The 10,671-nt window shown below is 35.9% G+C and overlaps 1 protein-coding gene across 1 annotated transcript in view; it reads left to right on the top strand.

Annotated features, from left to right (window-relative positions):
- Nucleotides 1–10,671, top strand: part of CSMD3 (CUB and Sushi multiple domains 3) — a 1,166,690-nt gene that overhangs the window by 340,183 nt on the left and 815,836 nt on the right. Inside the window, exon 8 of the mRNA XM_077493847.1 lies at nt 9,632–9,719. Within this exon, the coding sequence (XP_077349973.1) occupies nt 9,632–9,719 (88 nt within the window). The remainder of the gene's footprint in view (nt 1–9,631; nt 9,720–10,671) is intronic.

Genomic DNA, 10,671 nt, shown 5'->3' with positions numbered 1-10,671 from the left:
GATTTAGAGTAATTAATCTTTAAGTTTGACAATTCACCGAACTGTTTCAAATCACTGAGGAGATTAGACAAGGACGTGCGTGGGGACTGCAGTGAGAGCAGGATATCATCCGCATACACTGCTACCTTGAACTCCCTATCGCCCACTACACACCCCTTTATATCAGGGTTGGCTCTTAGTCTATTGAGCAGGGGCTCAAGTGTCAAAACAAAGATTAAGGGCGACAGGGGGCAGCCCTGTCGCGTCCCGTTACTGATGGAGAAGGCGTCTGACAGGAGGCCATTGACTTTCACTTTGGCTGAATGGTTCGCATACAAGGCATCAATATGCGTGCACATGCGTGGTAGGAGTCCAACTCCCTTCAGTACTGCCTGCATATAGTCCCAAGCCACCCTGTCAAATGCCTTCTCCGCATCAAGGGACAGAAAGAACCCCCGAGATAGGGTAGAGGTAAACCAGTGGTGTAGATTCAGTGTGCGTATGGTGTTGTCCCTAGCCTCCCTGCCGGGGATAACGCCTACCTGGTCAGAGAAAATTAGGCCGGGAATGAGGGGGAGCAATCTATTGACAAGCATTTTTGCATATAGTTTAATATCCACATTAAGTAGCGAAATGGGCCTGTAGTTGGATACCTGCGTTGGGTCCTTGCCGGATTTGGGGATAACTGTTATGTGTGCCTCCAGCATGCGGCCTGGAGGGGTGTTGGGGTCTGCTAGAGTATTAAGTGCCCGTAGTAGGGGAGGCGTCAGTTCGTCTGTAAAGGTTTTGTAGTATATAAGAGGTAGACCATCCGGACCCAGGCTTTTACCCACCTTCATTTGTTTAATTGCTAATAAAAGTTCCTCTGAGGAGAGAGGAAGTTCTAAGGCTTGCGCTTGTTGAGGTGTGATCGGTTTCGGGCAGTATTGGGAAAGGAAGTCTGCTAATTATTTTTTTATTTTATTTAGAGTTTACTGTCACTTTAAATAGTGTGGTGTCTATTGTGACTTGTTCCTATAATCCATAGTAGCATTTCCTACAGTGATCGCTGCACATTACTTCACAGTAGCTGTGAGTAGGTCCTGTAATATAAAAAAAAGGCGGGGGGGATTCAGCACTGTATTAAATTCCATTGTGTGTAAGGACTACTATGTTGCTAGTAAATATTGTAGCATCACAGTTTCAAACTTTAATGTCTACATAAACCAAAAAAAGAATTGATTGCAGCTTGGCAAATTATGGATGTGATGGATGAATTATGTTGCTTGTTTTTTAGCTTATATTTCTTTATTCTTACCTGTTGACCATAATACCCTCCATATTCTTGGGTGACAATGTTCATTCACTGTATCAATGGAGAATAAATTGACAGGAGGACTGCAGAATACTCCCAGTCTTCACTTTTTTTATAAATAGAGAGGAGATGTTCTGTAATACAGAGAGAACTGGGAAGAATGGTAGTTGATAACACAGGCAGAGATCACAGGACATTATTATCTACCTATATCTCTGGATGAATAGACAGATACCTTTGATTTTATTGAACAGATAGAAAAAATAAGTTTTCTTTGGAATATTTAACCAACCAAAATGGAGCAAAATATAGAAGTTCATTGTTAGGGTTTACATACATTTCAAAGTTGAGTTTTGTGTTATTTTTTAATGCAAAAAATATGGATTTCAATTCCTAACCATTAAAAAAAAACATACTGAGTGGAGTAATCTACTGAAGGAAAATGCTGCTGTTTAAAATATATTTACTACCTGCTAGGGATTGATATTCAGGAGCAAAGTGTATGTCCCAGGAGTATAAAGGGATAATTCATCTAGTTTATTTGTCATAGCAGATGATAAAGTACTCCATAGCAAAGGGTCACACCTTCTATCACTGTTCCATGTTTGTTGCTTGTTATATCTGTTCTTATTTGTTGCTGACTAAGGTCAGTCCCAGAAGTCATCATGTGTTAATCTGAACATCTCAGATAAAGCTGGCATACTTGCTTGTAGGATCATTAATAACATTGATCTCACACTGTACCCTATCTTGGCAAAAGCCGATAGGAAAGACCAGATGTGATTCTCTAGATGAATATAATTATATGTACCTGGCAGCACAGAGCTACTAATTATAAGTCTGTGGCTTAACTTAGAATAATTCTATTTTTTTCTGACCACTGTTACCCTCTGTAGTGTTATCTGTTGTTGTAAATATATTGTTACCATATTGAATGATAGGGTTGCATGAAATATCAAATATTTCAAAAAGCAAACAGCCTCATCCTATAAATTAGCTCACTTTCATGATGTTTTGTTTAGGGTTTTATCCAAAGTTCATGTAATAAGTCATTCATCGTCGCTTAAGAAGAACATAATAGAGAGATTGTTTACTGGTAGGCACAATAGCTTTTGTTATTGTGTATAAATAGCGTAATTTGTTCCTACTTCTAGCTAAAATATTCAGTCTTTCTTAAACCTGTTAACCACTTGACCTTCGGAAGATTTACCCGCCTTCATGACCAAGTCGTTTTCTGTGATAGAGTACTGCGTTACTTTAACAGACAGTTGCGTGGCTATGCGACACTGTACCCAAATAACAACTTTCTTTCTATTTTATCACCTCTGCAGATTTAATTTTTTGCACTATAAACAAAAAAGAAAAAAAACTGTATTTTTCACTTTCTATAAAACATAACCAATACATTTTTTTTTTTTAAATTGAATTTCTTCTTAGAATTCTACTATAGCTTGTAGGCGGAATATTCAACTGGAAAAGTACGATTGCGGTGTCATAAAGTTTAGCTGCTCCGTCAAATCTTCTTAGAACATTTGACAGACACCATAAGCCTTCAATGACAGATTCGACCTTAATTATTTCGGATTTCCGGACTAATGCATTTTTTAACAAAACAAAATAAATAAAAATGAATTTCGGGAGCAACTAAATAAATAAATTTTTCGGATGAAATTCCGAAAACAAAATATTTCAGTGTGCACATGTCTAGTAAATGTACAGTAGACAGTCAACAAGTGGTTAAAAAAAGTAAAGAAAAAAAAATATATATATATATATATATATATATATATATATATATATATATATATATATATATATATATATATGTATATATATATATATATATATATATATATATATGTATATACACATAATATGTATTTTGCAGAAACCAAGAACAAAACAAAAAAAATTGAATTTCAGCTTGCTTGAATCAGTCCATTAAAAATGGCTCTTATTGCTTGTTATTGGTAGTTGTTTTTAACTCATTTAATAGGCCTAATTATCTTTATTTTAGAGATAATAATAGTTACCACAACCAATCTTTACTCCTTGCTACAAGTACCCCTTGCCCATTGCTACCCTACCAGTACCAAAATTATTGTCATCTAAACATTATTATTTTTATCTTTAATTTTTCATCCTCCTCAAACATTATTAATCATCAACATCTTTGTTAATTATTATGGTAAATCATTTCTAATCAGTATCACTTAAAATATGTCAGTCATAGCAACTACAAGAGTATACCATTTTTGTCATAGATTCATACTGTACTAAGAGTGTCTTCTTTTTAAGTTCTGCACAAAAACGTACCAATCAAATTGCCAGTAAGGATCTGTAGATAATGGGAATTTGCAAAATGAATATATTGGTCCTGAGGGAGATCCCAACTTTTTCACCTTAAACAAATGCAGTGTATAGGTTGGCTATAATCCACTTGTTGGTCCAGGCCAATAATTGAAATTAGTGCTACTGCAATTTAATGCTTAAAATTTAAATAAATTGCTCAGGATGTTTTTAAACATTTGATGTGGGAAAAATCAGTGCTTGCTAATGGCACAGATAGTGTATTTCCTAAAATATAGTGTTCCAGAAATTGCAAAGGTTAAAACGTTTTATCTTTCTTAAAAAAGGTTTGTCTTTAGTACTTTAACCAGATATTATTTTCAAAAAGAAAAAAAGACCTCCTCTGTCCCTGAAGTATATACAGCATGTTATTTAAAGCAGAGTTCCACCCATTTTCTGAACTTTCTCCCTATTGTATCACCTTTTCTACTTAGGAGTACCTTTTTCTGTGTTATTTTTCCTTTACTTCCGCCTGTCTCCGCCTAGGTGATTATATCACTAGGCGATTCACAAGGATTCCTGGGATAGCGGCATCATGTATCCCTGGAGCCCTTGCAATTGCCTAATGCCGAAATCTCATGCTCAAGCTGGAAGAAGGAGAGCCACGTAGCGTCATTAGTGTGCATAGACGAGATTGGGAGGTACATGCTGGGTAGCCAACTGCACAGAAATCCAGGAGATTAACACAGGAGGGCTTCAGATGCCCACAGCTAAAATGGAACCTGCCTGCTTCCGAGATGTGTGAGTAAAACTATTTTAACCCCTTGCCACTGAGCGTACACAGATGTGCATACTCGGCTTTCGGAGGTTATACCGGGATGATGCCCACAGCTGCAGGCATCATCCCACTACTGTTTTTTAGAGCCAGTGATCGGCTTTCCAGATATAACAACAGATGTGGCTAAAAGCCGCTCAGCTGTTATACCAGAGGAGCGGGAGGGGACGCCCCCCTCCCGCCACCTCCCACCATTCTTACCGGGGCTCCCGTTCCACTGGGAGCCCGATCAACAAACCACTGCTTCTGGTGGCTAGGGACAGGCTGGAACGAAGCCGTAAGTGGCTTCATTCAAGCCTCCTAATTGTAAACATGGAAGCGACGTTAATACGTTACTTCCTGTTTACTCGGCTGCCGATGACGCCAGTTTTAAAAAATATACAGTATTCATAATCGCCAGAAATGGCGATCTGAATACTTTGAAGTGCAAAGGAGGGATTTGGGGTCTTTTAGACCCCCGATCCCTTCATAAAGAGTATCTGTCACCACCTATTACTGTCACAAGGGATGTTTACATTCCTTGTGACAGCAATAATAGGGATCGAAAATTTTGTTGTTTTTTTATTATTTATTAATTTGAAAATAAATAAAATAAATAAGAATTTTTTTTTTAAAGCGGCCCCGTCGCCACCAGCTCACGCAGCAAATAAAACGCATACGGAAGTCGCGTCCACATATGTAAACGGTGTTAAAATCACACATGTGAGGTATTGCCACGATCGTCAGAACAAGAGCAATAATTCTAGCACTAGACATCCTCTGTAACTCTAACCTGGTAACCAGAAAAAAAATTAAAGCGTCGCCTATGGAGATTTTTAGGTACCGTAGTTTGTCATCATTCCACGAGTGCGTGCAATTATAAAGCGTGACATGTTTGGTATCTATTTACTCGGTGTAACATCATCCTTCACATTATACAAAAAAATTGGGCAAACTTTACTGTTTCGTTTTTTTTTTTTAATTCATGAAAAACACTGCTACACAAATACCGTGTGACATAAAATATTGCAACAATTGCCATTTTATTCTCTAGATTCTCTGCTAAAAATATATATACACTGTTTGGGGGTTCTAAGTAATTTTCTAGTAAACAATACGGATTTTAACTTATAAACACCAAATGTCAAAAATAGGCTTAGTCATGAAAGGGTTAAAGAAAGTAAAAGCGCTAAAAATATGACATGTTAGAATTTAGAAAAGTCCCCCAAAAATGTTTGGGGGACTGGAACTCCCCTTTAAAGTAGATCTTAGCCAAATTACTAAAAGCACACATTTCATAATATTTAATATGTTAATATAACTTCAGAAGTTATTTTCAGTATTTCTAAATAAGAAACTTTTATTCAAATATTATGTTGTAGTCCTACCATGAAAACCCTTGTGCAGGCTTTCCTGCTGTGGGGACAATAATGCTCTACCCCTGTCTCCCAATTGCTCTCCTGTATTGTCACCCTGTTACCTAAACTTACAATGGAGACTATAAGTTTAAGAGCTTATTGTACATGCATGTTCTGATGTTTTCCCATTAGGGAACCCACCCAGACCAATAACAGCAATCACTGATGGAGCAAGTGTATTTATAGAGATAATGGCTGTAAAGTGGCTGAAAGAAAAATGTAATCAAATAGGCAAAAAATAAATATAATAAATAAATATGCATTTTTTTTCTAAGGAGCCAGCTGGGCATAGTACCTGTGTTATGGGTGCAATGTCTGGCTCCTGCAGGCTCTCAGGATAGCGGTCTGTTCATACCTCTGATATGGGCAGGCAGTTACTTGAGAACAGGAAGATCAATGAACCTTGAAAGTGCGAACCAGCACCCTTGTAATTTATTTAAAACCACAAGCCATCAACCACAATGGCTGATGCTACTTGTCTATTCATTCACAGTAAACTATAAATGAATGAATGGACATGAGGGGCAGGGAGAAGACCCCCCCACTGTCACAATGAGGGGGGATTGGGTTGAGAAGGTGCAGATGCTGAAACATGTTACATGAACAGGTGGAATGTGTATCATGTTCCAAATGTGAACTTATCCTTTAAGAATTGTTTATGACACATAGGGATTTATTTACTAAAACTGGAGAGTGCAAAATCAGGTGCAGTTCTGCATCGAAATCAGATTCCAGGTTTTATTGTTAAATTTATGTGAAAAAGCTGAAGTTAGAAGCAGATTGGCTACCACAGAGGCACATACACAGAGGCACCAGATTTTACACTCTTCAGTTTTAGTAAATCAACCCCAAAGTGCTTTAAAAAATGAATATATTTCATTTATGGTTTATTTAATATTCTAGGTAATGTGAGCACAAACTAAAATTAAAAAATAATAATTATAAAAATAATTATTCAGTGTTATTTACCTATAAATGATATCACATGGGAAGATTGCTTCTTAAAGTCCATTTGAATACTCTTAATGTACTTACGTGATACAGGTAGGTTGTATATACAGTGATCAATATGCCTCTTTTTTTACTGGGTGTTTTATTATGCTGAGTAGGGAAATGAGGAAAAGGTGATTGCTCTTAAAAAATGTAGTATTTATTAACAAGCCACAGTGACCAAACGCAAATAAGAAAGGTTGACTCGCTTCAGCCTATAAGGCCTTAGTCATAAGGTGGTTATGACTAAGGCCTTATAGGCTGAAATGTGTCAACCTTTCTTATTTGCGTTTGGTCACTGTGGCTTGTTAACGAATACTACATTTTTTAAGAGCAATCACCAGAGTGCGGATCATCTTTTCCTCATTTACCTACATTTCCCTACTCAGCTAACGACTGTGGATTGAGCACCTGGGAGCTCTCCTATCTATGTGATTTATGGGTAGTAGCACTGACTTTTTTGTTTGTATCCTGTTTTATTATGCTAATTGCTGAAAAAAAAGGCTAAACATGTGTGAAAAGGGTTAAAAAATGCAATAAGGGTTTAAAAACTGTGCAGTAAGCACATAGGAGAGTTGGACTGTGGTTTACACGCATACAGTAAAAGCAGTGGCTCGGCTCTCCTGCAGTCCGACTCCCTTTACTAAACTTACTCTAATCAACATCTCTCTTCCTATATGTATATACAGCCTGGCTGCATTACAGTAATATACTAAGAGGTTTCAACTAAAATACCATTAGCTTTGGAGTGAAAATAATGAAGTTTCTGTTAGGTGTTTATTGAGGAGAGAAGACTAACCACTTACAGACTGGATGATTTGCCTACTTAATGACCAGACCATTTTTTGCGATACGGCACTGCGTCTGTTTAACTGACAATTGCGTGGTCTTGCAGCACTGTAATCAAACACAATTGACGTCCTTTTCTCCCCACAAATAGCACATTCTTTTGGTGGTATTTTCTCACCTCTGCAGTTTTTATTTTTTGCGTTATTAACAAAAAAAGAGTGTCAATTTTGTTGTAATAAATATCTCCAAAAATGTTTTAAAAAATCAAATTTCTTCATCAATTTTGTATATATTTGTTATATATATTGTTCTACATATTTTTGGCAAAAAAATTGCAAAAAGTGTATATTGATTGATTTGCGCAAAAGTTATAGCATCTATAAACTATGGGATAGATTTTATGGCATTTTTATTATTATTTTTTTTTTTACTAATATTAGCAGTGATCAGAAATTTTTATCAGTGCTGAGATATTACGGCGGACAGATCGGACACTTTTGACACTTTTTGGGACCACTGACATTTATACAGCGATCAGTGTTATAAAAATGCACTGATTCCTGTATAAATGTCAGTGGTAATGAATGGGTTAGCACTAGGGGGCAAGTTTGTGATATCATAAATGATGCTACTGTATATTGACAGTATATCTTATCTATCTATGCAATAATAGTAGTACTAAAGGCAACATATTTTTTTCATTTTGGATAGCGTAAGAAAGGGTTATAACCCCTGTCAAGTTTTTTTGTCCATCTGTGTCCTAATTGGGAGATTTCTCTCAATTTCAAGTCCTATAGCTAAAACAGGAAGTGAGGGGAAATCCAGCCAAAGCTAGAGAATCCCCGGAAGATTTGTCCTTACTGTTCTGGGGAAACCCAAAATTGTGGAATTTTCTTTTACTTTCAATGATAATGGTAAACAGGGGAAATTGGGATGCTGAATCTCCCTAATGGGGCTCAGACAGTATTAAAAACCTCAGAGATGTTCTAATCCTTCTCTACTCTTACCAAAACTAGAAACGTTTTTCCTTTCGTTATACTTTAAGGTAAAAAATGCTGTGACTAATCTATTCATCTTGTGTAGTTTATATGATTAAATAAATACTATTCTTTTTTGTTTATTTTTGTTAATGTCTAAACAGACAATGATTTCATGCAATTACATTTTATAGTTTATGTAATTTCCTCCAAACTGTGCTGCACCCAAATATAACTGTTGTGTTTGCAAAGGATAATAATAATGTAAGGACATCTTTATATATGTTGCTTAAACTAGAAGATGTTCATGTCTACAGATATAAAATGTATAACGTTTCTCATATATATTTGCCATCTGAGGTGCAAATAAGGTATTATTACTTTAGAAATGAACATAATGCTGAAGAGGATATAGGGGGAGGTAGGTAAATGCTTTACTTGGTTTCAGTAATGATGGTTTTAATGCATTCTTCAAAAGTCACATTTAAAGCATGCTTTGCTCCTATTTGTCTTATTCTGTTTGCCAAGTACCTTGGCAGCACTTGCAAATTAGCCGGTGGAAGATTTAGGTGTAACAAGTTCAATTTCCATTCAACAGTTTTGAAACACTCTATAAGTGACGTTGGGCTCTGGTATAATCATATCTTCTTACAGTTGTAACACATATAAACAGGCATGGTTTAATAAATTAGGGACGCCTAAATAGTGCAGAAGTTGAACTTAAAATGTATTTTTCAAGATAGCATAAAACCTTCATTATTGAAAAAAAAAAAATTTAAGGGCATTACTTAATGTCCACACTTCAATGCAGTATATCATTTGTTGAAAAGTAAAGTAAAATTGTCTTATTGATAATATCAGTTATATTTTTTGCAGTTGTTGGATTAAGTCTGGAATGCTTGCAAAAATTGGGCGTTCGATTTTCTTTTGGTAAAAAAATATGCATTTGGTAAAAAGCTGGCATCATTTAAAGCTAGTTACATTTTATGTTTGTGTGTGATTTTTTTTTATAGTGTTTCTCTGTATTATATGATGTCACCTATATCCATTAATTTGATAAAATGTGTTTTTTTTTTCACAGTAAATGAGGGAGGTATAAAACAAGCATCAAATATGTGTCCTGACCCAGGAGAACCAGAAAATGGGAAAAGAATAGGCTCAAATTTTAGGTAAACAAAAATGAAAATATTAGTGGTCAACTGACTCAATTGTCTGAAACTATTTACTAATCCATAATTATCAAGCCTCAAACATATAGCAATCAAGGAGCAGCTGATATGCCATATTTTCCTCTGTAAACCCATCAGTTCATTAACTAGTGGATTAACACAGGCTGTCAGAAAGCAAACAATCAGTGCAAGGTCTTCTTGAGAAATCCCAGTATGTTTTGCAAACACAGCATATATTATACTATGTAATATATTTTTGTTAGAAAAAATACAAATACATTGCAAATATTATTTCGAAAAATTGAAATTCTAAGGCAATAAATAGATTATGTATTATTGATTATCATGTATTTTAATGTCATTTGTAAAAAAATCTACTTGTGTAATGAAGGTAAGTGGATGTGCTGTATCAGAAAGAGTGACCGTCAACTAACAGGTAGGACAAGTGCTGAAGTAAAACAATGAACAGAATGGATGACAGATAGAAGCCAAACAGAACCTGTTATTTCAGGCATATGCTGAATACACAGAAGACTATTTAAGCATTCCTGATCAGGACAGGTGTGTACTGCAGCATGACCTGAGCTGAAGTGCTGAGTAAAAACAAGCAAGTATTGAACGTTAATGTCTGGTCTATTAAGCCTAAACCATATATTCTTCTAAAAGGATTATGAATTACAATAATTCATTCATTAGTACACAATTTGCTCTGTAAGGGAGCCAAGGCTATTTTCTCGGACCATTGCATTTTTCTTATTATTGGTGGAATAACTTCAATTTAAGTGAACCTGAAGTAAGACAGCTGCCTCCATCTTTTTTTGATAATTTTCTAGCATTTAGACAACAGAAGTGTAGTATGCTCAAATGACAGGTGAATGGCAAGCGGAAAGCTAAGCCTGCCAGCTTGATTAACCCCCCTTGCGGTATTCCCGAGTCTGGCTCGGGGTGGAAT

This window comes from Lithobates pipiens, unplaced genomic scaffold (assembly GCF_037356315.1).
Source record: "Lithobates pipiens isolate NorthernLeopardFrog02 unplaced genomic scaffold, aLitPip1_a1.2 Scaffold_19, whole genome shotgun sequence".
Lineage (NCBI taxonomy): Eukaryota > Metazoa > Chordata > Amphibia > Anura > Ranidae > Lithobates > Lithobates pipiens.
Note: the sequence above shows the minus strand (reverse complement) of the source record. Positions and strands in the feature narration are given on the sequence as shown.